This window comes from Periophthalmus magnuspinnatus, chromosome 21 (assembly GCF_009829125.3).
Source record: "Periophthalmus magnuspinnatus isolate fPerMag1 chromosome 21, fPerMag1.2.pri, whole genome shotgun sequence".
Lineage (NCBI taxonomy): Eukaryota > Metazoa > Chordata > Actinopteri > Gobiiformes > Gobiidae > Periophthalmus > Periophthalmus magnuspinnatus.
In genome coordinates this window covers 3,232,470-3,257,346 of record NC_047146.1, presented here as the reverse complement: position 1 = coordinate 3,257,346, position 24,877 = coordinate 3,232,470, and the positions used below count along the sequence as shown (strand labels likewise).

The 24,877-nt window shown below is 47.0% G+C and overlaps 1 protein-coding gene across 1 annotated transcript in view; it reads right to left on the bottom strand.

The window, feature by feature from the left end:
- The window catches only part of LOC129457305 (mucin-19-like), a gene marked incomplete at its 5' end in the record, with an annotated part of 39,727 nt that extends 14,892 nt beyond the window's left edge, over nt 1-24,835 (bottom strand). The window contains 17 exons of the mRNA XM_055230703.1: nt 369-1,952; nt 2,120-2,236; nt 2,639-4,465; nt 4,633-4,743; nt 5,146-6,522; nt 6,690-6,800; nt 7,380-8,903; nt 9,071-9,181; nt 9,584-11,398; nt 11,566-11,676; nt 12,583-13,743; nt 13,911-14,021; nt 14,424-15,399; nt 15,442-17,582; nt 18,563-21,184; nt 21,352-21,462; nt 21,865-24,835. Of these exons, the coding sequence (XP_055086678.1) occupies nt 369-1,952; nt 2,120-2,236; nt 2,639-4,465; nt 4,633-4,743; nt 5,146-6,522; nt 6,690-6,800; nt 7,380-8,903; nt 9,071-9,181; nt 9,584-11,398; nt 11,566-11,676; nt 12,583-13,743; nt 13,911-14,021; nt 14,424-15,399; nt 15,442-17,582; nt 18,563-21,184; nt 21,352-21,462; nt 21,865-24,835 (18,781 nt within the window). The remainder of the gene's footprint in view (nt 1-368; nt 1,953-2,119; nt 2,237-2,638; nt 4,466-4,632; nt 4,744-5,145; nt 6,523-6,689; nt 6,801-7,379; nt 8,904-9,070; nt 9,182-9,583; nt 11,399-11,565; nt 11,677-12,582; nt 13,744-13,910; nt 14,022-14,423; nt 15,400-15,441; nt 17,583-18,562; nt 21,185-21,351; nt 21,463-21,864) is intronic.
- Between the last annotated feature and the right edge of the window lie 42 nt (nt 24,836-24,877).

Genomic DNA, 24,877 nt, shown 5'->3' with positions numbered 1-24,877 from the left:
TACATAATAACCTTTTTAATGTCTGTGATTCCACAAATTCAATGTATGTTGATTTAAAACTCATCGTCTTTCAACTTATTTCTTTTTTAACAAACTGAATGTACTCACGATTTGGGGCATTTCTGTTGCAGTTTGTCCCTTTACAACAGATTCCTCTTGCAAACACTGAAGCAGCTCCAGTGTTAAAGGAGTATGTCTGATCACTTTCAGTTGGACACAGTGAGGACTCTGCACATTGCTTTAATATTTTGGTAGTAGCAGTTCCAGTTTGATTAACTAAAATTGAAGTAAAGTTGGTAAATTATACAAAACAAATTATGTCATTTCATGTAAAGAAAATATGAATACATTTTGTAATGAAATCTTACTTTGTATTGTTGCTGTAAAGCACATAGTGGCTGCTGCTGAACAGGTTTGTGCATTTGAATTTCTACATGTTGGATCATTGGGGTCTGAACAAATATTGCAGTTGAGTGGATTACGTGTATCTGTAGTTGTAGTTGGAGCAGGAGTGGTTGTAGTTGGGGTGGGAGTAGTTGTAGTTGAGGCAGAAGTGGTTGTAGTTGGGGTGGGACTGGTTGTAGTTGGGGCAGGAGTAGTTGTAGTTGGGGCAGGAGTGGTTGTAGTTGGGGTGGGAGTGGTTGTAGTTGTGGCAGGAGTGGTTGTAGTTGGGGCGGGAGTGGTTGTAGTCTGAGCAGGAGTAGTTGTAGTTGGGACAGGAGTGGTTGTAGTTGTAGTTTGGGCAGGAGTAGTTGTTGGGGCGGGAGTGGTTGTAGTTGGGACAGGAGAAGTTGTAGTTGGTTCAGGAGTAGTTGTACTTGGGGCAGGAGTAGTTGTAGTTGGGACAGCAGTAGTTGTAGTTGGGACAGAAGTAGTTGTAGTTGGAGCGGGAGTAGTTGTACTTGGGGCAGGAGTAGTTGTTGTAGTTTGGGCAGGAGTAGTTGTTGGGGAGGTAGTGGTTGTAGTTGGGACAGGAGTAGTGGTAGTTGGAGCAGGAGTAGTTGTAGTTGGAGCGGGAGTAGTTGTAGTTGGGGCAGGAGTAGTTGTTGTTGTAGTTTGGGCAGGAGTAGTTGTTGGGGCGGGAGTGGTTGTAGTTGGTTCAGGAGTAGTTGTAGTTGGAGCGGGAGTAGTTGTAGTTGGAGCGGGAGTAGTTGTAGTTGGAGCAGGAGTAGTTGTACTTTGGGCAGGAGTAGTTGTACTTGGGGCAGGAGTAGTTGTTGTAGTTTGGGCAGGAGTAGTTGTTGGGGCGGGAGTGGTTGTACTTGGGGCAGGTGTAGTTGTAGTTGGGGTGGGAGTAGTTGTAGTTGAGGCAGAAGTGGTTGTAGTTGGGGTGGGACTGGTTGTAGTTGGGGCAGGAGTAGTTGTAGTTGGGGCAGGAGTGGTTGTATTTGTGGCAGGAGTGGTTGTAGTTGTGGCAGGAGTGGTTGTAGTTGGGGCGGGAGTGGTTGTAGTCTGAGCAGGTGTAGTTGTAGTTGGGGCGGGAGTGGTTGTAGTTGGTTCAGGAGTAGTTGTAGTTGTAGTTGGAGCGGGAGTAGTTGTAGTTGGACCAGGAGTAGTTGTAGTTGGGGCGGGAGTTGTTGTAGTCGGAGCAGGTGTAGTTGTAGTTGGGGCGGGAGTGGTTGTAGTTGGTTCAGGAGTAGTTGTAGTTGTAGTTGGAGCGGGAGTAGTTGTAGTCGGAGCGGGAGTGGTTGTAGTTGGACCAGGAGTAGTTGTAGTTGGAGCGGGAGTAGTTGTAGTCGGAGCAGGTGTAGTTCTAGTTGGAGGAGCTGTTGTTGTTGTGGGTGGTACAGTTGTTGGTCGAATGTTACATTCATCATTATCACAGCAGGAGTTTGGTCCAGTCACAGATTCATAATCGGACAGTTGGGGCAGCAGTGTGGTCAGAGCAGAGGAGCATGTGTTTGGTGAGGCACAGCCGTGGACTGGGAGTTCGGTCGCTGCAGTTGTTGTTGCTGAAAAACACAACAGCTGTAGTCATTAAAATAGCTAATTTTACGTTTTTATTGAAATATTTATTTTACTGAGTTTGTACTGTCAAAATTTTAAAGTTTTTTTCATTATCATAAGCATATAAAAGTGAATATAAATAACAAGTGTATTCCATTGATTTAAGACAAACCTGTAGTTCCGAAGCACCCTGTCTCCAGTGCATTACATGTTATAGGTGTAGAGCATGGGCCTGTCAGAGGGTCACAGGTCAGACATCGCCGGGTGCCAGGTCCAGGGGGAGACGGCACTGCAACAGAAACCAGTACATCAATGCATCTTTATACATAATAACCTTTTTAATGTCTGTGATTCCACAAATTCAATGTATGTTGATTTAAAACTCATCGTCTTTCAACTTATTTCTTTTTTAACAAACTGAGTGTACTCACGATTTGGGGCATTTCTGTTGCAGTTTGTCCCTTTACAACAGATTCCTCTTGCAAACACTGAAGCAGCTCCAGTGTTAAAGGAGTATGTCTGATCACTTTCAGTTGGACACAGTGAGGACTCTGCACATTGCTTTAATATTTTGGTAGTAGCAGTTCCAGTTTGATTAACTAAAATTGAAGTAAAGTTGGTAAATTATACAAAACAAATTATGTCATTTCATGTAAAGAAAATATGAATACATTTTGTAATGAAATCTTACTTTGTATTGTTGCTGTAAAGCACATAGTGGCTGCTGCTGAACAGGTTTGTGCATTTGAATTTCTACATGTTGGATCATTGGGGTCTGAACAAATATTGCAGTTGAGTGGATTACGTGTATCTGTAGTTGTAGTTGGAGCAGGAGTGGTTGTAGTTGGGGTGGGAGTAGTTGTAGTTGAGGCAGAAGTGGTTGTAGTTGGGGTGGGACTGGTTGTAGTTGGGGCAGGAGTAGTTGTAGTTGGGGCAGGAGTGGTTGTAGTTGGGGTGGGAGTGGTTGTAGTTGGGGCAGGAGTAGTTGTAGTTGGGGCAGAAGTGGTTGTAGTTGGGGCGGGAGTGGTTGTAGTTGGGGCAGGAGTGGTTGTAGTTGTAGTTTGGGCAGGAGTAGTTGTTGGGGCGGGAGTGGTTGTAGTTGGGACAGAAGTAGTTGTACTTGGGGCGGGAGTAGTTGTACTTGGGGCAGGAGTAGTTGTACTTGGGGCAGGAGTAGTTGTTGTTGTAGTTTGGGCAGGAGTAGTTGGTGGGGCGGGAGTGGTTGTAGTTGGTTCAGGAGTAGTTGTTGTTGTAGTTTGGGCAGGAGTAGTTGTTGGGGCGGGAGTGGTTGTAGTTGGGACAGAAGTAGTTGTACTTGGGGCGGGAGTAGTTGTACTTGGGGCAGGAGTAGTTGTACTTGGGGCAGGAGTAGTTGTTGTTGTAGTTTGGGCAGGAGTAGTTGTTGGGGCGGGAGTGGTTGTAGTTGGTTCAGGAGTAGTTGTACTTGTAGTCAGAACAGGAGTAGTTGTAGTTGGAGCGGGAGTAGTTGTAGTTGGGGCAGGAGTAGTTGATGTTGTAGTTTGGGCAGGAGTAGTTGTTGGGGCGGGAGTGGTTGTAGTTGGTTCAGGAGTAGTTGTACTTGTAGTCGGAACAGGAGTAGTTGTAGTTGGACCAGGAGTAGTTGTAGTTGGGGCGGGAGTTGTTGTAGTCGGAGCAGGTGTAGTTGTAGTTGGGGCAGGAGTGGTTGTAGTTGTAGTTTGGGCAGGAGTAGTTGTTGGGGCGGGAGTGGTTGTAGTTGGGACAGAAGTAGTTGTACTTGGGGCGGGAGTAGTTGTACTTGGGGCAGGAGTAGTTGTACTTGGGGCAGGAGTAGTTGTTGTTGTAGTTTGGGCAGGAGTAGTTGTTGGGGCGGGAGTGGTTGTAGTTGGTTCAGGAGTAGTTGTACTTGTAGTCGGAACAGGAGTAGTTGTAGTTGGAGCGGGAGTAGTTGTAGTTGGGGCAGGAGTAGTTGATGTTGTAGTTTGGGCAGGAGTAGTTGTTGGGGCGGGAGTGGTTGTAGTTGGTTCAGGAGTAGTTGTACTTGTAGTCGGAACAGGAGTAGTTGTAGTTGGACCAGGAGTAGTTGTAGTTGGGGCGGGAGTTGTTGTAGTCGGAGCAGGTGTAGTTGTAGTTGGGGCGGGAGTGGTTGTAGTTGGTTCAGGAGTAGTTGTAGTTGTAGTTGGAGCGGGAGTAGTTGTAGTCGGAGCGGGAGTGGTTGTAGTTGGGACAGGAGTCGTAGTTGGGGCGGGAGTGGTTGTAGTTGGGGCAGGAGTAGGTGTAGTTGGGACAGGAGTAGTTGTCGTTGGGGCAGGAGTAGTCGTAGTTGGAGCAGGTGTAGTTCTAGTTGGAGGAGCTGTTGTGGTTGTGGGTGGTACAGTTGTTGGTCGAATGTTACATTCATCATTATCACAGCAGGAGTTTGGTCCAGTCACAGATTCATAATCGGACAGTTGGGGCAGCAGTGTGGTCAGAGCAGAGGAGCATGTGTTTGGTGAGGCACAGCCGTGGACTGGGAGTTCGGTCGCTGCAGTTGTTGTTGCTGAAAAACACAACAGCTGTAGTCATTAAAATAGCTAATTTTACGTTTTTATTGAAATATTTATTTTACTGAGTTTGTACTGTCAAAATTTTAAAGTTTTTTTCATTATCATAAGCATATAAAAGTGAATATAAATAACAAGTGTATTCCATTGATTTAAGACAAACCTGTAGTTCCGAAGCACCCTGTCTCCAGTGCATTACATGTTATAGGTGTAGAGCATAGGCCTGTCAGACAGGTCAGACATCGCCGGGTGCCAGGTCCAGGGGGAGACGGCACTGCAACAGAAAACAGTACATCAATGCATCTTTATACATAATAACCTTTTTAATGTCTGTGATTCCACAAATTCAATGTATGTTGATTTAAAACTCATCGTCTTTCAACTTTTTTCCTTTTTAACAAACTGAGTGTACTCACGATTTGGGGCATTTCTGTTGCAGTTTGTCCCTTTACAACAGATTCCTCTTGCAAACACTGAAGCAGCTCCAGTGTTAAAGGAGTATGTCTGATCACTTTCAGTTGGACACAGTGAGGACTCTGCACATTGCTTTAATATTTTGGTAGTAGCAGTTCCAGTTTGATTAACTAAAATTGAAGTAAAGTTGGTAAATTATACAAAACAAATTATGTCATTTCATGTAAAGAAAATATGAATACATTTTGTAATGAAATCTTACTTTGTATTGTTGCTGTAAAGCACATAGTGGCTGCTGCTGAACAGGTTTGTGCATTTGAATTTCTACATGTTGGATCATTGGGGTCTGAACAAATATTGCAGTTGAGTGGATTACGTGTATCTGTAGTTGTAGTTGGAGCAGGAGTGGTTGTAGTTGGGGTGGGAGTAGTTGTAGTTGAGGCAGAAGTGGTTGTAGTTGGGGTGGGACTGGTTGTAGTTGGGGCAGGAGTAGTTGTAGTTGGGGCAGGAGTGGTTGTATTTGTGGCAGGAGTGGTTGTAGTTGTGGCAGGAGTGGTTGTAGTTGGGGCGGGAGTGGTTGTAGTCTGAGCAGGAGTAGTTGTAGTTGGGACAGGAGTGGTTGTAGTTGTAGTTTGGGCAGGAGTAGTTGTTGGGGCGGGAGTGGTTGTAGTTGGGACAGGAGAAGTTGTAGTTGGTTCAGGAGTAGTTGTACTTGGGGCAGGAGTAGTTGTAGTTGGGACAGCAGTAGTTGTAGTTGGGACAGAAGTAGTTGTAGTTGGAGCGGGAGTAGTTGTACTTGGGGCGGGAGTAGTTGTTGTAGTTTGGGCAGGAGTAGTTGTTGGGGAGGGAGTGGTTGTAGTTGGGACAGGAGTAGTGGTAGTTGGAGCAGGAGTAGTTGTAGTTGGAGCGGGAGTAGTTGTACTTGGGGCAGGAGTAGTTGTTGTAGTTTGGGCAGGAGTAGTTGTTGGGGCGGGAGTGGTTGTAGTTGGTTCAGGAGTAGTTGTACTTGTAGTCGGAACAGGAGTAGTTGTAGTTGGAGCGGGAGTAGTTGTAGTTGGGGCAGGAGTAGTTGATGTTGTAGTTTGGGCAGGAGTAGTTGTTGGGGCGGGAGTGGTTGTAGTTGGTTCAGGAGTAGTTGTACTTGTAGTCGGAACAGGAGTAGTTGTAGTTGGACCAGGAGTAGTTGTAGTTGGGGCGGGAGTTGTTGTAGTCGGAGCAGGTGTAGTTGTAGTTGGGGCGGGAGTGGTTGTAGTTGGTTCAGGAGTAGTTGTAGTTGTAGTTGGAGCGGGAGTAGTTGTAGTCGGAGCGGGAGTGGTTGTAGTTGGGACAGGAGTCGTAGTTGGGGCGGGAGTGGTTGTAGTTGGGGCAGGAGTAGGTGTAGTTGGGACAGGAGTAGTTGTCGTTGGGGCAGGAGTAGTCGTAGTTGGAGCAGGTGTAGTTCTAGTTGGAGGAGCTGTTGTGGTTGTGGGTGGTACAGTTGTTGGTCGAATGTTACATTCATCATTATCACAGCAGGAGTTTGGTCCAGTCACAGATTCATAATCGGACAGTTGGGGCAGCAGTGTGGTCAGAGCAGAGGAGCATGTGTTTGGTGAGGCACAGCCGTGGACTGGGAGTTCGGTCGCTGCAGTTGTTGTTGCTGAAAAACACAACAGCTGTAGTCATTAAAATAGCTAATTTTACGTTTTTATTGAAATATTTATTTTACTGAGTTTGTACTGTCAAAATTTTAAAGTTTTTTTCATTATCATAAGCATATAAAAGTGAATATAAATAACAAGTGTATTCCATTGATTTAAGACAAACCTGTAGTTCCGAAGCACCCTGTCTCCAGTGCATTACATGTTATAGGTGTAGAGCATAGGCCTGTCAGACAGGTCAGACATCGCCGGGTGCCAGGTCCAGGGGGAGACGGCACTGCAACAGAAAACAGTACATCAATGCATCTTTATACATAATAACCTTTTTAATGTCTGTGCTTCCACAAATTCAATGTATGTTGATTTAAAACTCATCGTCTTTCAACTTTTTTCCTTTTTAACAAACTGAGTGTACTCACGATTTGGGGCATTTCTGTTGCAGTTTGTCCCTTTACAACAGATTCCTCTTGCAAACACTGAAGCAGCTCCAGTGTTAAAGGAGTATGTCTGATCACTTTCAGTTGGACACAGTGAGGACTCTGCACATTGCTTTAATATTTTGGTAGTAGCAGTTCCAGTTTGATTAACTAAAATTGAAGTAAAGTTGGTAAATTATACAAAACAAATTATGTCATTTCATGTAAAGAAAATATGAATACATTTTGTAATGAAATCTTACTTTGTATTGTTGCTGTAAAGCACATAGTGGCTGCTGCTGAACAGGTTTGTGCATTTGAATTTCTACATGTTGGATCATTGGGGTCTGAACAAATATTGCAGTTGAGTGGATTACGTGTATCTGTAGTTGTAGTTGGAGCAGGAGTGGTTGTAGTTGGGGCGGGAGTAGTTGTAGTTGAGGCAGAAGTGGTTGTAGTTGGGGTGGGACTGGTTGTAGTTGGGGCAGGAGTAGTTGTAGTTGGGGCAGGAGTGGTTGTATTTGTGGCAGGAGTGGTTGTAGTTGTGGCAGGAGTGGTTGTAGTTGGGGCGGGAGTGGTTGTAGTCTGAGCAGGAGTAGTTGTAGTTGGGACAGGAGTGGTTGTAGTTGTAGTTTGGGCAGGAGTAGTTGTTGGGGCGGGAGTGGTTGTAGTTGGGACAGGAGAAGTTGTAGTTGGTTCAGGAGTAGTTGTACTTGGGGCAGGAGTAGTTGTAGTTGGGACAGCAGTAGTTGTAGTTGGGACAGAAGTAGTTGTAGTTGGAGCGGGAGTAGTTGTACTTGGGGCAGGAGTAGTTGTTGTAGTTTGGGCAGGAGTAGTTGTTGGGGAGGGAGTGGTTGTAGTTGGGACAGGAGTAGTGGTAGTTGGAGCAGGAGTAGTTGTAGTTGGAGCGGGAGTAGTTGTACTTGGGGCAGGAGTAGTTGTTGTAGTTTGGGCAGGAGTGGTTGTTGGGGCGGGAGTGGTTGTAGTTGGTTCAGGAGTAGTTGTAGTTGGAGCGGGAGTAGTTGTAGTTGGAGCGGGAGTAGTTGTAGTTGGAGCGGGAGTAGTTGTACTTTGGGCAGGAGTAGTTGTTGTAGTTTGGGCAGGAGTAGTTGTTGGGGCGGGAGTGGTTGTACTTGGGGCAGGAGTAGTTGTTGTAGTTTGGGCAGGAGTAGTTGTTGGGGCGGGAGTGGTTGTACTTGGGGCAGGAGTAGTTGTTGTAGTTTGGGCAGGAGTAGTTGTTGGGGCGGGAGTGGTTGTACTTGGGGCAGGAGTAGTTGTAGTTGGGGTGGGAGTAGTTGTAGTTGAGGCAGAAGTGGTTGTAGTTGGGGTGGGACTGGTTGTAGTTGGGGCAGGAGTAGTTGTAGTTGGGGCAGGAGTGGTTGTATTTGTGGCAGGAGTGGTTGTAGTTGTGGCAGGAGTGGTTGTAGTTGGGGCGGGAGTGGTTGTAGTCTGAGCAGGTGTAGTTGTAGTTGGGGCGGGAGTGGTTGTAGTTGGTTCAGGAGTAGTTGTAGTTGGTTCAGGAGTAGTTGTAGTTGTAGTTGGAGCGGGAGTAGTTGTAGTTGGACCAGGAGTAGTTGTAGTTGGGGCGGGAGTTGTTGTAGTCGGAGCAGGTGTAGTTGTAGTTGGGGCGGGAGTGGTTGTAGTTGGTTCAGGAGTAGTTGTAGTTGGAGCGGGAGTAGTTGTAGTCGGAGCGGGAGTGGTTGTAGTTGGGACAGGAGTAGTTGTTGTTGGGGCAGGAGTAGTTGTAGTTGGAGCAGGTGTAGTTCTAGTTGGAGGAGCTGTTGTTGTTGTGGGTGGTACAGTTGTTGGTCGATTGTTACATTCATCATTATCACAGCAGGAGTTTGGTCCAGTCACAGATTCATAATCGGACAGTTGGGGCAGCAGTGTGGTCAGAGCAGAGGAGCATGTGTTTGGTGAGGCACAGCCGTGGACTGGGAGTTCGGTCGCTGCAGTTGTTGTTGCTGAAAAACACAACAGCTGTAGTCATTAAAATAGCTAATTTTACGTTTTTATTGAAATATTTATTTTACTGAGTTTGTACTGTCAAAATTTTAAAGTTTTTTTCATTATCATAAGCAAATAAAAGTGAATATAAATAACAAGTGTATTCCATTGATTTAAGACAAACCTGTAGTTCCGAAGCACCCTGTCTCCAGTGCATTACATGTTATAGGTGTAGAGCATAGGCCTGTCAGACAGGTCAGACATCGCCGGGTGCCAGGTCCAGGGGGAGACGGCACTGCAACAGAAAACAGTACATCAATGCATCTTTATACATAATAACCTTTTTAATGTCTGTGATTCCACAAATTCAATGTATGTTGATTTAAAACTCATCGTCTTTCAACTTATTTCTTTTTTAACAAACTGAGTGTACTCACGATTTGGGGCATTTCTGTTGCAGTTTGTCCCTTTACAACAGATTCCTCTTGCAAACACTGAAGCAGCTCCAGTGTTAAAGGAGTATGTCTGATCACTTTCAGTTGGACACAGTGAGGACTCTGCACATTGCTTTAATATTTTGGTAGTAGCAGTTCCAGTTTGATTAACTAAAATTGAAGTAAAGTTGGTAAATTATACAAAACAAATTATGTCATTTCATGTAAAGAAAATATGAATACATTTTGTAATGAAATCTTACTTTGTATTGTTGCTGTAAAGCACATAGTGGCTGCTGCTGAACAGGTTTGTGCATTTGAATTTCTACATGTTGGATCATTGGGGTCTGAACAAATATTGCAGTTGAGTGGATTACGTGTATCTGTAGTTGTAGTTGGAGCAGGAGTGGTTGTAGTTGGGGTGGGAGTAGTTGTAGTTGAGGCAGAAGTGGTTGTAGTTGGGGTGGGACTGGTTGTAGTTGGGGCAGGAGTAGTTGTAGTTGGGGCAGGAGTGGTTGTAGTTGGGGTGGGAGTGGTTGTAGTTGGGGCAGGAGTAGTTGTAGTTGGGGCAGAAGTGGTTGTAGTTGGGGCGGGAGTGGTTGTAGTTGGGGCAGGAGTGGTTGTAGTTGTAGTTTGGGCAGGAGTAGTTGTTGGGGCGGGAGTGGTTGTAGTTGGGACAGAAGTAGTTGTACTTGGGGCGGGAGTAGTTGTACTTGGGGCAGGAGTAGTTGTACTTGGGGCAGGAGTAGTTGTTGTTGTTGTAGTTTGGGCAGGAGTAGTTGTTGGGGCGGGAGTGGTTGTAGTTGGTTCAGGAGTAGTTGTTGTTGTAGTTTGGGCAGGAGTAGTTGTTGGGGCAGGAGTGGTTGTAGTTGTAGTTTGGGCAGGAGTAGTTGTTGGGGCGGGAGTGGTTGTAGTTGGGACAGAAGTAGTTGTACTTGGGGCGGGAGTAGTTGTACTTAGGGCAGGAGTAGTTGTACTTGGGGCAGGAGTAGTTGTTGTTGTAGTTTGGGCAGGAGTAGTTGTTGGGGCGGGAGTGGTTGTAGTTGGTTCAGGAGTAGTTGTACTTGTAGTCGGAACAGGAGTAGTTGTAGTTGGAGCGGGAGTAGTTGTAGTTGGGGCAGGAGTAGTTGATGTTGTAGTTTGGGCAGGAGTAGTTGTTGGGGCAAGAGTGGTTGTAGTTGGTTCAGGAGTAGTTGTACTTGTAGTCGGAACAGGAGTAGTTGTAGTTGGACCAGGAGTAGTTGTAGTTGGGGCGGGAGTTGTTGTAGTCGGAGCAGGTGTAGTTGTAGTTGGGGCAGGAGTGGTTGTAGTTGTAGTTTGGGCAGGAGTAGTTGTTGGGGCGGGAGTGGTTGTAGTTGGGACAGAAGTAGTTGTACTTGGGGCGGGAGTAGTTGTACTTGGGGCAGGAGTAGTTGTACTTGGGGCAGGAGTAGTTGTTGTTGTAGTTTGGGCAGGAGTAGTTGTTGGGGCGGGAGTGGTTGTAGTTGGTTCAGGAGTAGTTGTACTTGTAGTCGGAACAGGAGTAGTTGTAGTTGGAGCGGGAGTAGTTGTAGTTGGGGCAGGAGTAGTTGATGTTGTAGTTTGGGCAGGAGTAGTTGTTGGGGCGGGAGTGGTTGTAGTTGGTTCAGGAGTAGTTGTACTTGTAGTCGGAACAGGAGTAGTTGTAGTTGGACCAGGAGTAGTTGTAGTTGGGGCGGGAGTTGTTGTAGTCGGAGCAGGTGTAGTTGTAGTTGGGGCGGGAGTGGTTGTAGTTGGTTCAGGAGTAGTTGTAGTTGTAGTTGGAGCGGGAGTAGTTGTAGTCGGAGCGGGAGTGGTTGTAGTTGGGACAGGAGTAGTTGTTGTTGGGGCAGGAGTAGTTGTAGTTGGAGCAGGTGTAGTTCTAGTTGGAGGAGCTGTTGTGGTTGTGGGTGGTACAGTTGTTGGTCGAATGTTACATTCATCATTATCACAGCAGGAGTTTGGTCCAGTCACAGATTCATAATCGGACAGTTGGGGCAGCAGTGTGGTCAGAGCAGAGGAGCATGTGTTTGGTGAGGCACAGCCGTGGACTGGGAGTTCGGTCGCTGCAGTTGTTGTTGCTGAAAAACACAACAGCTGTAGTCATTAAAATAGCTAATTTTACGTTTTTATTGAAATATTTATTTTACTGAGTTTGTACTGTCAAAATTTTAAAGTTTTTTTCATTATCATAAGCATATAAAAGTGAATATAAATAACAAGTGTATTCCATTGATTTAAGACAAACCTGTAGTTCCGAAGCACCCTGTCTCCAGTGCATTACATGTTATAGGTGTAGAGCATAGGCCTGTCAGACAGGTCAGACATCGCCGGGTGCCAGGTCCAGGGGGAGACGGCACTGCAACAGAAAACAGTACATCAATGCATCTTTATACATAATAACCTTTTTAATGTCTGTGATTCCACAAATTCAATGTATGTTGATTTAAAACTCATCGTCTTTCAACTTTTTTCTTTTTTAACAAACTGAGTGTACTCACGATTTGGGGCATTTCTGTTGCAGTTTGTCCCTTTACAACAGATTCCTCTTGCAAACACTGAAGCAGCTCCAGTGTTAAAGGAGTATGTCTGATCACTTTCAGTTGGACACAGTGAGGACTCTGCACATTGCTTTAATATTTTGGTAGTAGCAGTTCCAGTTTGATTAACTAAAATTGAAGTAAAGTTGGTAAATTATACAAAACAAATTATGTCATTTCATGTAAAGAAAATATGAATACATTTTGTAATGAAATCTTACTTTGTATTGTTGCTGTAAAGCACATAGTGGCTGCTGCTGAACAGGTTTGTGCATTTGAATTTCTACATGTTGGATCATTGGGGTCTGAACAAATATTGCAGTTGAGTGGATTACGTGTATCTGTAGTTGTAGTTGGAGCAGGAGTGGTTGTAGTTGGGGTGGGAGTAGTTGTAGTTGAGGCAGAAGTGGTTGTAGTTGGGGTGGGACTGGTTGTAGTTGGGGCAGGAGTAGTTGTAGTTGGGGCAGGAGTGGTTGTATTTGTGGCAGGAGTGGTTGTAGTTGTGGCAGGAGTGGTTGTAGTTGGGGCGGGAGTGGTTGTAGTCTGAGCAGGAGTAGTTGTAGTTGGGACAGGAGTGGTTGTAGTTGTAGTTTGGGCAGGAGTAGTTGTTGGGGCGGGAGTGGTTGTAGTTGGGACAGGAGAAGTTGTAGTTGGTTCAGGAGTAGTTGTACTTGGGACAGGAGTAGTTGTAGTTGGGACAGCAGTAGTTGTAGTTGGGACAGAAGTAGTTGTAGTTGGAGCGGGAGTAGTTGTACTTGGGGCAGGAGTAGTTGTTGTAGTTTGGGCAGGAGTAGTTGTTGGGGAGGGAGTGGTTGTAGTTGGGACAGGAGTAGTGGTAGTTGGAGCAGGAGTAGTTGTAGTTGGAGCGGGAGTAGTTGTACTTGGGGCAGGAGTAGTTGTTGTAGTTTGGGCAGGAGTGGTTGTTGGGGCGGGAGTGGTTGTAGTTGGTTCAGGAGTAGTTGTAGTTGGAGCGGGAGTAGTTGTAGTTGGAGCGGGAGTAGTTGTAGTTGGAGCGGGAGTAGTTGTACTTTGGGCAGGAGTAGTTGTTGTAGTTTGGGCAGGAGTAGTTGTTGGGGCGGGAGTGGTTGTACTTGGGGCAGGAGTAGTTGTTGTAGTTTGGGCAGGAGTAGTTGTTGGGGCGGGAGTGGTTGTACTTGGGGCAGGAGTAGTTGTTGTAGTTTGGGCAGGAGTAGTTGTTGGGGCGGGAGTGGTTGTACTTGGGGCAGGAGTAGTTGTAGTTGGGGCAGGAGTGGTTGTATTTGTGGCAGGAGTGGTTGTAGTTGTGGCAGGAGTGGTTGTAGTTGGGGCGGGAGTGGTTGTAGTCTGAGCAGGTGTAGTTGTAGTTGGGGCGGGAGTGGTTGTAGTTGGTTCAGGAGTAGTTGTAGTTGGTTCAGGAGTAGTTGTAGTTGTAGTTGGAGCGGGAGTAGTTGTAGTTGGACCAGGAGTAGTTGTAGTTGGGGCGGGAGTTGTTGTAGTCGGAGCAGGTGTAGTTGTAGTTGGGGCGGGAGTGGTTGTAGTTGGTTCAGGAGTAGTTGTAGTTGTAGTTGGAGCGGGAGTAGTTGTAGTCGGAGCGGGAGTGGTTGTAGTTGGGACAGGAGTAGTTGTTGTTGGGGCAGGAGTAGTCGTAGTTGGAGCAGGTGTAGTTGTCGTTGGGGCAGGAGTAGTCGTAGTTGGAGCAGGTGTAGTTCTAGTTGGAGGAGCTGTTGTTGTTGTGGGTGGTACAGTTGTTGGTCGAATGTTACATTCATCATTATCACAGCAGGAGTTTGGTCCAGTCACAGATTCATAATTGGACAGTTGGGGCAGCAGTGTGGTCAGAGCAGAGGAGCATGTGTTTGGTGAGGCACAGCCGTGGACTGGGAGTTCGGTCGCTGCAGTTGTTGTTGCTGAAAAACACAACAGCTGTAGTCATTAAAATAGCTAATTTTACGTTTTTATTGAAATATTTATTTTACTGAGTTTGTACTGTCAAAATTTTAAAGTTTTTTTCATTATCATAAGCAAATAAAAGTGAATATAAATAACAAGTGTATTCCATTGATTTAAGACAAACCTGTAGTTCCGAAGCACCCTGTCTCCAGTGCATTACATGTTATAGGTGTAGAGCATAGGCCTGTCAGACAGGTCAGACATCGCCGGGTGCCAGGTCCAGGGGGAGACGGCACTGCAACAGAAAACAGTACATCAATGCATCTTTATACATAATAACCTTTTTAATGTCTGTGATTCCACAAATTCAATGTATGTTGATTTAAAACTCATCGTCTTTCAACTTATTTCTTTTTTAACAAACTGAGTGTACTCACGATTTGGGGCATTTCTGTTGCAGTTTGTCCCTTTACAACAGATTCCTCTTGCAAACACTGAAGCAGCTCCAGTGTTAAAGGAGTATGTCTGATCACTTTCAGTTGGACACAGTGAGGACTCTGCACATTGCTTTAATATTTTGGTAGTAGCAGTTCCAGTTTGATTAACTAAAATTGAAGTAAAGTTGGTAAATTATACAAAACAAATTATGTCATTTCATGTAAAGAAAATATGAATACATTTTGTAATGAAATCTTACTTTGTATTGTTGCTGTAAAGCACATAGTGGCTGCTGCTGAACAGGTTTGTGCATTTGAATTTCTACATGTTGGATCATTGGGGTCTGAACAAATATTGCAGTTGAGTGGATTACGTGTATCTGTAGTTGTAGTTGGAGCAGGAGTGGTTGTAGTTGGGGTGGGAGTAGTTGTAGTTGAGGCAGAAGTGGTTGTAGTTGGGGTGGGACTGGTTGTAGTTGGGGCAGGAGTAGTTGTAGTTGGGGCAGGAGTGGTTGTATTTGTGGCAGGAGTGGTTGTAGTTGTGGCAGGAGTGGTTGTAGTTGGGGCGGGAGTGGTTGTAGTCTGAGCAGGAGTAGTTGTAGTTGGGGCGGGAGTGGTTGTAGTTGTAGTTTGGGCAGGAGTAGTTGTTGGGGCGGGAGTGGTTGTAGTTGGGACAGGAGAAGTTGTAGTTGGTTCAGGAGTAGTTGTACTTGGGGCAGGAGTAGTTGTAGTTGGGACAGCAGTAGTTGTAGTTGGGACAGAAGTAGTTGTAGTTGGGGTGGGACTGGTTGTAGTTGGGGCAGGAGTAGTTGTAGTTGGGGCAGGAGTGGTTGTATTTGTGGCAGGAGTGGTTGTAGTTGTGGCAGGAGTGGTTGTAGTTGGGGCGGGAGTGGTTGTAGTCTGAGCAGGAGTAGTTGTAGTTGGGACAGGAGTGGTTGTAGTTGTAGTTTGGGCAGGAGTAGTTGTTGGGGCGGGAGTGGTTGTAGTTGGGACAGGAGAAGTTGTAGTTGGTTCAGGAGTAGTTGTACTTGGGGCAGGAGTAGTTGTAGTTGGGACAGCAGTAGTTGTAGTTGGGACAGAAGTAGTTGTAGTTGGAGCGGGAGTAGTTGTACTTGGGGCAGGAGTAGTTGTTGTAGTTTGGGCAGGAGTAGTTGTTGGGGAGGGAGTGGTTGTAGTTGGGACAGGAGTAGTGGTAGTTGGAGCAGGAGTAGTTGTAGTTGGAGCGGGAGTAGTTGTACTTGGGGCAGGAGTAGTTGTTGTAGTTTGGGCTGGAGTGGTTGTTGGGGCGGGAGTGGTTGTAGTTGGTTCAGGAGTAGTTGTAGTTGGAGCGGGAGTAGTTGTAGTTGGAGCGGGAGTAGTTGTACTTTGGGCAGGAGTAGTTGTTGTAGTTTGGGCAGGAGTAGTTGTTGGGGCGGGAGTGGTTGTACTTGGGGCAGGAGTAGTTGTTGTAGTTTGGGCAGGAGTAGTTGTTGGGGCGGGAGTGGTTGTACTTGGGGCAGGAGTAGTTGTTGTAGTTTGGGCAGGAGTAGTTGTTGGGGCGGGAGTGGTTGTACTTGGGGCAGGAGTAGTTGTAGTTGGGGCAGGAGTGGTTGTATTTGTGGCAGGAGTGGTTGTAGTTGTGGCAGGAGTGGTTGTAGTTGGGGCGGGAGTGGTTGTAGTCTGAGCAGGTGTAGTTGTAGTTGGGGCGGGAGTGGTTGTAGTTGGTTCAGGAGTAGTTGTAGTTGGTTCAGGAGTAGTTGTAGTTGTAGTTGGAGCGGGAGTAGTTGTAGTTGGACCAGGAGTAGTTGTAGTTGGGGCGGGAGTTGTTGTAGTCGGAGCAGGTGTAGTTGTAGTTGGGGCGGGAGTGGTTGTAGTTGGTTCAGGAGTAGTTGTAGTTGTAGTTGGAGCGGGAGTAGTTGTAGTCGGAGCGGGAGTGGTTGTAGTTGGGACAGGAGTAGTTGTTGTTGGGGCAGGAGTAGTCGTAGTTGGAGCAGGTGTAGTTGTAGTTGGGACAGGAGTGGTTGTAGTTGTAGTTTGGGCAGGAGTAGTTGTTGGGGCGGGAGTGGTTGTAGTTGGGACAGGAGAAGTTGTAGTTGGTTCAGGAGTAGTTGTACTTGGGGCAGGAGTAGTTGTAGTTGGGACAGCAGTAGTTGTAGTTGGGACAGAAGTAGTTGTAGTTGGGGTGGGACTGGTTGTAGTTGGGGCAGGAGTAGTTGTAGTTGGGGCAGGAGTGGTTGTATTTGTGGCAGGAGTGGTTGTAGTTGTGGCAGGAGTGGTTGTAGTTGGGGCGGGAGTGGTTGTAGTCTGAGCAGGAGTAGTTGTAGTTGGGACAGGAGTGGTTGTAGTTGTAGTTTGGGCAGGAGTAGTTGTTGGGGCGGGAGTGGTTGTAGTTGGGACAGGAGAAGTTGTAGTTGGTTCAGGAGTAGTTGTACTTGGGGCAGGAGTAGTTGTAGTTGGGACAGCAGTAGTTGTAGTTGGGACAGAAGTAGTTGTAGTTGGAGCGGGAGTAGTTGTACTTGGGGCAGGAGTAGTTGTTGTAGTTTGGGCAGGAGTAGTTGTTGGGGAGGGAGTGGTTGTAGTTGGGACAGGAGTAGTGGTAGTTGGAGCAGGAGTAGTTGTAGTTGGAGCGGGAGTAGTTGTACTTGGGGCAGGAGTAGTTGTTGTAGTTTGGGCTGGAGTGGTTGTTGGGGCGGGAGTGGTTGTAGTTGGTTCAGGAGTAGTTGTAGTTGGAGCGGGAGTAGTTGTAGTTGGAGCGGGAGTAGTTGTACTTTGGGCAGGAGTAGTTGTTGTAGTTTGGGCAGGAGTAGTTGTTGGGGCGGGAGTGGTTGTACTTGGGGCAGGAGTAGTTGTTGTAGTTTGGGCAGGAGTAGTTGTTGGGGCGGGAGTGGTTGTACTTGGGGCAGGAGTAGTTGTTGTAGTTTGGGCAGGAGTAGTTGTTGGGGCGGGAGTGGTTGTACTTGGGGCAGGAGTAGTTGTAGTTGGGGCAGGAGTGGTTGTATTTGTGGCAGGAGTGGTTGTAGTTGTGGCAGGAGTGGTTGTAGTTGGGGCGGGAGTGGTTGTAGTCTGAGCAGGTGTAGTTGTAGTTGGGGCGGGAGTGGTTGTAGTTGGTTCAGGAGTAGTTGTAGTTGGTTCAGGAGTAGTTGTAGTTGTAGTTGGAGCGGGAGTAGTTGTAGTTGGACCAGGAGTAGTTGTAGTTGGGGCGGGAGTTGTTGTAGTCGGAGCAGGTGTAGTTGTAGTTGGGGCGGGAGTGGTTGTAGTTGGTTCAGGAGTAGTTGTAGTTGTAGTTGGAGCGGGAGTAGTTGTAGTCGGAGCGGGAGTGGTTGTAGTTGGGACAGGAGTAGTTGTTGTTGGGGCAGGAGTAGTCGTAGTTGGAGCAGGTGTAGTTGTCGTTGGGGCAGGAGTAGTCGTAGTTGGAGCAGGTGTAGTTCTAGTTGGAGGAGCTGTTGTTGTTGTGGGTGGTACAGTTGTTGGTCGAATGTTACATTCATCATTATCACAGCAGGAGTTTGGTCCAGTCACAGATTCATAATTGGACAGTTGGGGCAGCAGTGTGGTCAGAGCAGAGGAGCATGTGTTTGGTGAGGCACAGCCGTGGACTGGGAGTTCGGTCGCTGCAGTTGTTGTTGCTGAAAAACACAACAGCTGTAGTCATTAAAATAGCTAATTTTACGTTTTTATTGAAATATTTATTTTACTGAGTTTGTACTGTCAAAATTTTAAAGTTTTTTTCATTATCATAAGCAAATAAAAGTGAATATAAATAACAAGTGTATTCCATTGATTTAAGACAAACCTGTAGTTCCGAAGCACCCTGTCTCCAGTGCATTACATGTTATAGGTGTAGAGCATAGGCCTGTCAGACAGGTCAGACATCGCCGGGTGCCAGGTCCAGGGGGAGACGGCACTGCAACAGAAAACAGTACATCAATGCATCTTTATACATAATAACCTTTTTAATGTCTGTGATTCCACAAATTCAATGTATGTTGATTTAAAACTCATCGTCTTTCAACTTATTTCTTTTTTAACAAACTGAGTGTACTCACGATTTGGGGCATTTCTGTTGCAGTTTGTCCCTTTACAACAGATTCCTCTTGCAAACACTGAAGCAGCTCCAGTGTTAAAGGAGTATGTCTGATCACTTTCAGTTGGACACAGTGAGGACTCTGCACATTGCTTTAATATTTTGGTAGTAGCAGTTCCAGTTTGATTAACTAAAATTGAAGTAAAGTTGGTAAATTATACAAAACAAATTATGTCATTTCATGTAAAGAAAATATGAATACATTTTGTAATGAAATCTTACTTTGTATTGTTGCTGTAAAGCACATAGTGGCTGCTGCTGAACAGGTTTGTGCATTTGAATTTCTACATGTTGGATCATTGGGGTCTGAACAAATATTGCAGTTGAGTGGATTACGTGTATCTGTAGTTGTAGTTGGAGCAGGAGTGGTTGTAGTTGGGGTGGGAGTAGTTGTAGTTGAGGCAGAAGTGGTTGTAGTTGGGGTGGGACTGGTTGAAGTTGGGGCAGGAGTAGTTGTAGTTGGGGCAGGAGTGGTTGTAGTTGGGGTGGGAGTGGTTGTAGTTGGGGCAGGAGTAGTTGTAGTTGGGGCAGAAGTGGTTGTAGTTGGGGCGGGAGTGGTTGTAGTTGGGGCAGGAGTGGTTGTAGTTGTAGTTTGGGCAGGAGTAGTTGTTGGGGCGGGAGTGGTTGTAGTTGGGACAGAAGTAGTTGTACTTGGGGCGGGAGTAGTTGTACTTGGGGCAGGAGTAGTTGTACTTGGGGCAGGAGTAGTTGTTGTTGTTGTAGTTTGGGCAGGAGTAGTTGTTGTAGTTTGGGCAGGAGTAGTTGTTGGGGAGGGAGTGGTTGTAGTTGGGACAGGAGTAGTGGTAGTTGGAGCAGGAGTAGTTGTAGTTGGAGCGGGAGTAGTTGTACTTGGGGCAGGAGTAGTTGTTGTAGTTTGGGCAGGAGTGGTTGTTGGGGCGGGAGTGGTTGTAGTTGGTTCAGGAGTAGTTGTAGTTGGAGCGGGAGTAGTTGTAGTTGGAGCGGGAGTAGTTGTAGTTGGAGCGGGAGTAGTTGTACTTTGGGCAGGAGTAGTTGTTGTAGTTTGGGCAGGAGTAGTTGTTGGGGCGGGAGTGGTTGTACTTGGGGCAGGAGTAGTTGTTGTAGTTTGGGCAGGAGTAGTTGTTGGGGCGGGAGTGGTTGTACTTGGGGCAGGAGTAGTTGTTGTAGTTTGGGCAGGAGTAGTTGTTGGGGCGGGAGTGGTTGTACTTGGGGCAGGAGTAGTTGTAGTTGGGGCAGGAGTGGTTGTATTTGTGGCAGGAGTGGTTGTAGTTGTGGCAGGAGTGGTTGTAGTTGGGGCGGGAGTGGTTGTAGTCTGAGCAGGAGTAGTTGTAGTTGGGACAGGAGTGGTTGTAGTTGTAGTTTGGGCAGGAGTAGTTGTTGGGGCGGGAGTGGTTGTAGTTGGGACAGGAGAAGTTGTAGTTGGTTCAGGAGTAGTTGTACTTGGGGCAGGAGTAGTTGTAGTTGGGACAGCAGTAGTTGTAGTTGGGACAGAAGTAGTTGTAGTTGGGGTGGGACTGGTTGTAGTTGGGGCAGGAGTAGTTGTAGTTGGGGCAGGAGTGGTTGTATTTGTGGCAGGAGTGGTTGTAGTTGTGGCAGGAGTGGTTGTAGTTGGGGCGGGAGTGGTTGTAGTCTGAGCAGGAGTAGTTGTAGTTGGGACAGGAGTGGTTGTAGTTGTAGTTTGGGCAGGAGTAGTTGTTGGGGCGGGAGTGGTTGTAGTTGGGACAGGAGAAGTTGTAGTTGGTTCAGGAGTAGTTGTACTTGGGGCAGGAGTAGTTGTAGTTGGGACAGCAGTAGTTGTAGTTGGGACAGAAGTAGTTGTAGTTGGAGCGGGAGTAGTTGTACTTGGGGCAGGAGTAGTTGTTGTAGTTTGGGCAGGAGTAGTTGTTGGGGAGGGAGTGGTTGTAGTTGGGACAGGAGTAGTGGTAGTTGGAGCAGGAGTAGTTGTAGTTGGAGCGGGAGTAGTTGTACTTGGGGCAGGAGTAGTTGTTGTAGTTTGGGCTGGAGTGGTTGTTGGGGCGGGAGTGGTTGTAGTTGGTTCAGGAGTAGTTGTAGTTGGAGCGGGAGTAGTTGTAGTTGGAGCGGGAGTAGTTGTACTTTGGGCAGGAGTAGTTGTTGTAGTTTGGGCAGGAGTAGTTGTTGGGGCGGGAGTGGTTGTACTTGGGGCAGGAGTAGTTGTTGTAGTTTGGGCAGGAGTAGTTGTTGGGGCGGGAGTGGTTGTACTTGGGGCAGGAGTAGTTGTTGTAGTTTGGGCAGGAGTAGTTGTTGGGGCGGGAGTGGTTGTACTTGGGGCAGGAGTAGTTGTAGTTGGGGCAGGAGTGGTTGTATTTGTGGCAGGAGTGGTTGTAGTTGTGGCAGGAGTGGTTGTAGTTGGGGCGGGAGTGGTTGTAGTCTGAGCAGGTGTAGTTGTAGTTGGGGCGGGAGTGGTTGTAGTTGGGTCAGGAGTAGTTGTAGTTGGTTCAGGAGTAGTTGTAGTTGTAGTTGGAGCGGGAGTAGTTGTAGTTGTAGTTGGAGCGGGAGTAGTTGTAGTTGGACCAGGAGTAGTTGTAGTTGGGGCGGGAGTTGTTGTAGTCGGAGCAGGTGTAGTTGTAGTTGGGGCGGGAGTGGTTGTAGTTGGTTCAGGAGTAGTTGTAGTTGTAGTTGGAGCGGGAGTAGTTGTAGTCGGAGCGGGAGTGGTTGTAGTTGGGACAGGAGTAGTTGTTGTTGGGGCAGGAGTAGTCGTAGTTGGAGCAGGTGTAGTTGTCGTTGGGGCAGGAGTAGTCGTAGTTGGAGCAGGTGTAGTTCTAGTTGGAGGAGCTGTTGTTGTTGTGGGTGGTACAGTTGTTGGTCGAATGTTACATTCATCATTATCACAGCAGGAGTTTGGTCCAGTCACAGATTCATAATTGGACAGTTGGGGCAGCAGTGTGGTCAGAGCAGAGGAGCATGTGTTTGGTGAGGCACAGCCGTGGACTGGGAGTTCGGTCGCTGCAGTTGTTGTTGCTGAAAAACACAACAGCTGTAGTCATTAAAATAGCTAATTTTACGTTTTTATTGAAATATTTATTTTACTGAGTTTGTACTGTCAAAATTTTAAAGTTTTTTTCATTATCATAAGCAAATAAAAGTGAATATAAATAACAAGTGTATTCCATTGATTTAAGACAAACCTGTAGTTCCGAAGCACCCTGTCTCCAGTGCATTACATGTTATAGGTGTAGAGCATAGGCCTGTCAGACAGGTCAGACATCGCCGGGTGCCAGGTCCAGGGGGAGACGGCACTGCAACAGAAAACAGTACATCAATGCATCTTTATACATAATAACCTTTTTAATGTCTGTGATTCCACAAATTCAATGTATGTTGATTTAAAACTCATCGTCTTTCAACTTATTTCTTTTTTAACAAACTGAGTGTACTCACGATTTGGGGCATTTCTGTTGCAGTTTGTCCCTTTACAACAGATTCCTCTTGCAAACACTGAAGCAGCTCCAGTGTTAAAGGAGTATGTCTGATCACTTTCAGTTGGACACAGTGAGGACTCTGCACATTGCTTTAATATTTTGGTAGTAGCAGTTCCAGTTTGATTAACTAAAATTGAAGTAAAGTTGGTAAATTATACAAAACAAATTATGTCATTTCATGTAAAGAAAATATGAATACATTTTGTAATGAAATCTTACTTTGTATTGTTGCTGTAAAGCACATAGTGGCTGCTGCTGAACAGGTTTGTGCATTTGAATTTCTACATGTTGGATCATTGGGGTCTGAACAAATATTGCAGTTGAGTGGATTACGTGTATCTGTAGTTGTAGTTGGAGCAGGAGTGGTTGTAGTTGGGGTGGGAGTAGTTGTAGTTGAGGCAGAAGTGGTTGTAGTTGGGGTGGGACTGGTTGTAGTTGGGGCAGGAGTAGTTGTAGTTGGGGCAGGAGTGGTTGTAGTTGGGGTGGGAGTGGTTGTAGTTGGGGCAGGAGTAGTTGTAGTTGGGGCAGAAGTGGTTGTAGTTGGGGCGGGAGTGGTTGTAGTTGGGGCAGGAGTGGTTGTAGTTGTAGTTTGGGCAGGAGTAGTTGTTGGGGCGGGAGTGGTTGTAGTTGGGACAGAAGTAGTTGTACTTGGGGCGGGAGTAGTTGTACTTGGGGCAGGAGTAGTTGTACTTGGGGCAGGAGTAGTTGTTGTTGTTGTAGTTTGGGCAGGAGTAGTTGTTGGGGCGGGAGTGGTTGTAGTTGGTTCAGGAGTAGTTGTTGTTGTAGTTTGGGCAGGAGTGGTTGTAGTTGTAGTTTGGGCAGGAGTAGTTGTTGGGGCGGGAGTGGTTGTAGTTGGGACAGAAGTAGTTGTACTTGGGGCGGGAGTAGTTGTACTTGGGGCAGGAGTAGTTGTACTTGGGGCAGGAGTAGTTGTTGTTGTAGTTTGGGCAGGAGTAGTTGTTGGGGCGGGAGTGGTTGTAGTTGGTTCAGGAGTAGTTGTACTTGTAGTCGGAACAGGAGTAGTTGTAGTTGGAGCGGGAGTAGTTGTAGTTGGGGCAGGAGTAGTTGATGTTGTAGTTTGGGCAGGAGTAGTTGTTGGGGCGGGAGTGGTTGTAGTTGGTTCAGGAGTAGTTGTACTTGTAGTCGGAACAGGAGTAGTTGTAGTTGGACCAGGAGTAGTTGTAGTTGGGGCGGGAGTTGTTGTAGTCGGAGCAGGTGTAGTTGTAGTTGGGGCAGGAGTGGTTGTAGTTGTAGTTTGGGCAGGAGTAGTTGTTGGGGCGGGAGTGGTTGTAGTTGGGACAGAAGTAGTTGTACTTGGGGCGGGAGTAGTTGTACTTGGGGCAGGAGTAGTTGTACTTGGGGCAGGAGTAGTTGTTGTTGTAGTTTGGGCAGGAGTAGTTGTTGGGGCGGGAGTGGTTGTAGTTGGTTCAGGAGTAGTTGTACTTGTAGTCGGAACAGGAGTAGTTGTAGTTGGAGCGGGAGTAGTTGTAGTTGGGGCAGGAGTAGTTGATGTTGTAGTTTGGGCAGGAGTAGTTGTTGGGGCGGGAGTGGTTGTAGTTGGTTCAGGAGTAGTTGTACTTGTAGTCGGAACAGGAGTAGTTGTAGTTGGACCAGGAGTAGTTGTAGTTGGGGCGGGAGTTGTTGTAGTCGGAGCAGGTGTAGTTGTAGTTGGGGCGGGAGTGGTTGTAGTTGGTTCAGGAGTAGTTGTAGTTGTAGTTGGAGCGGGAGTAGTTGTAGTCGGAGCGGGAGTGGTTGTAGTTGGGACAGGAGTCGTAGTTGGGGCGGGAGTTGTTGTAGTCGGAGCAGGTGTAGTTGTAGTTGGGGCAGAAGTGGTTGTAGTTGGGGCGGGAGTGGTTGTAGTTGGGGCAGGAGTGGTTGTAGTTGTAGTTTGGGCAGGAGTAGTTGTTGGGGCGGGAGTGGTTGTAGTTGGGACAGAAGTAGTTGTACTTGGGGCGGGAGTAGTTGTACTTGGGGCAGGAGTAGTTGTACTTGGGGCAGGAGTAGTTGTTGTTGTAGTTTGGGCAGGAGTAGTTGTTGGGGCGGGAGTGGTTGTAGTTGGTTCAGGAGTAGTTGTTGTTGTAGTTTGGGCAGGAGTAGTTGTTGGGGCAGGAGTGGTTGTAGTTGTAGTTTGGGCAGGAGTAGTTGTTGGGGCGGGAGTGGTTGTAGTTGGGACAGAAGTAGTTGTACTTGGGGCGGGAGTAGTTGTACTTGGGGCAGGAGTAGTTGTACTTGGGGCAGGAGTAGTTGTTGTTGTAGTTTGGGCAGGAGTAGTTGTTGGGGCGGGAGTGGTTGTAGTTGGTTCAGGAGTAGTTGTACTTGTAGTCGGAACAGGAGTAGTTGTAGTTGGAGCGGGAGTAGTTGTAGTTGGGGCAGGAGTAGTTGATGTTGTAGTTTGGGCAGGAGTAGTTGTTGGGGCGGGAGTGGTTGTAGTTGGTTCAGGAGTAGTTGTACTTGTAGTCGGAACAGGAGTAGTTGTAGTTGGACCAGGAGTAGTTGTAGTTGGACCAGGAGTAGTTGTAGTTGGACCAGGAGTAGTTGTAGTTGGGGCGGGAGTTGTTGTAGTCGGAGCAGGTGTAGTTGTAGTTGGGGCAGGAGTGGTTGTAGTTGTAGTTTGGGCAGGAGTAGTTGTTGGGGCGGGAGTGGTTGTAGTTGGGACAGAAGTAGTTGTACTTGGGGCGGGAGTAGTTGTACTTGGGGCAGGAGTAGTTGTACTTGGGGCAGGAGTAGTTGTTGTTGTAGTTTGGGCAGGAGTAGTTGTTGGGGCGGGAGTGGTTGTAGTTGGTTCAGGAGTAGTTGTACTTGTAGTCGGAACAGGAGTAGTTGTAGTTGGAGCGGGAGTAGTTGTAGTTGGGGCAGGAGTAGTTGATGTTGTAGTTTGGGCAGGAGTAGTTGTAAGGGCGGGAGTGGTTGTAGTTGGTTCAGGAGTAGTTGTACTTGTAGTCGGAACAGGAGTCGTTGTAGTTGGACCAGGAGTAGTTGTAGTTGGGGCGGGAGTTGTTGTAGTCGGAGCAGGTGTAGTTGTAGTTGGGGCGGGAGTGGTTGTAGTTGGTTCAGGAGTAGTTGTAGTTGTAGTTGGAGCGGGAGTAGTTGTAGTTGGAGCGGGAGTGGTTGTAGTTGGGACAGGAGTCGTAGTTGGGGCGGGAGTTGTTGTAGTCGGAGCAGGTGTAGTTGTAGTTGGGGCGGGAGTGGTTGTAGTTGGTTCAGGAGTAGTTGTAGTTGGAGCGGGAGTAGT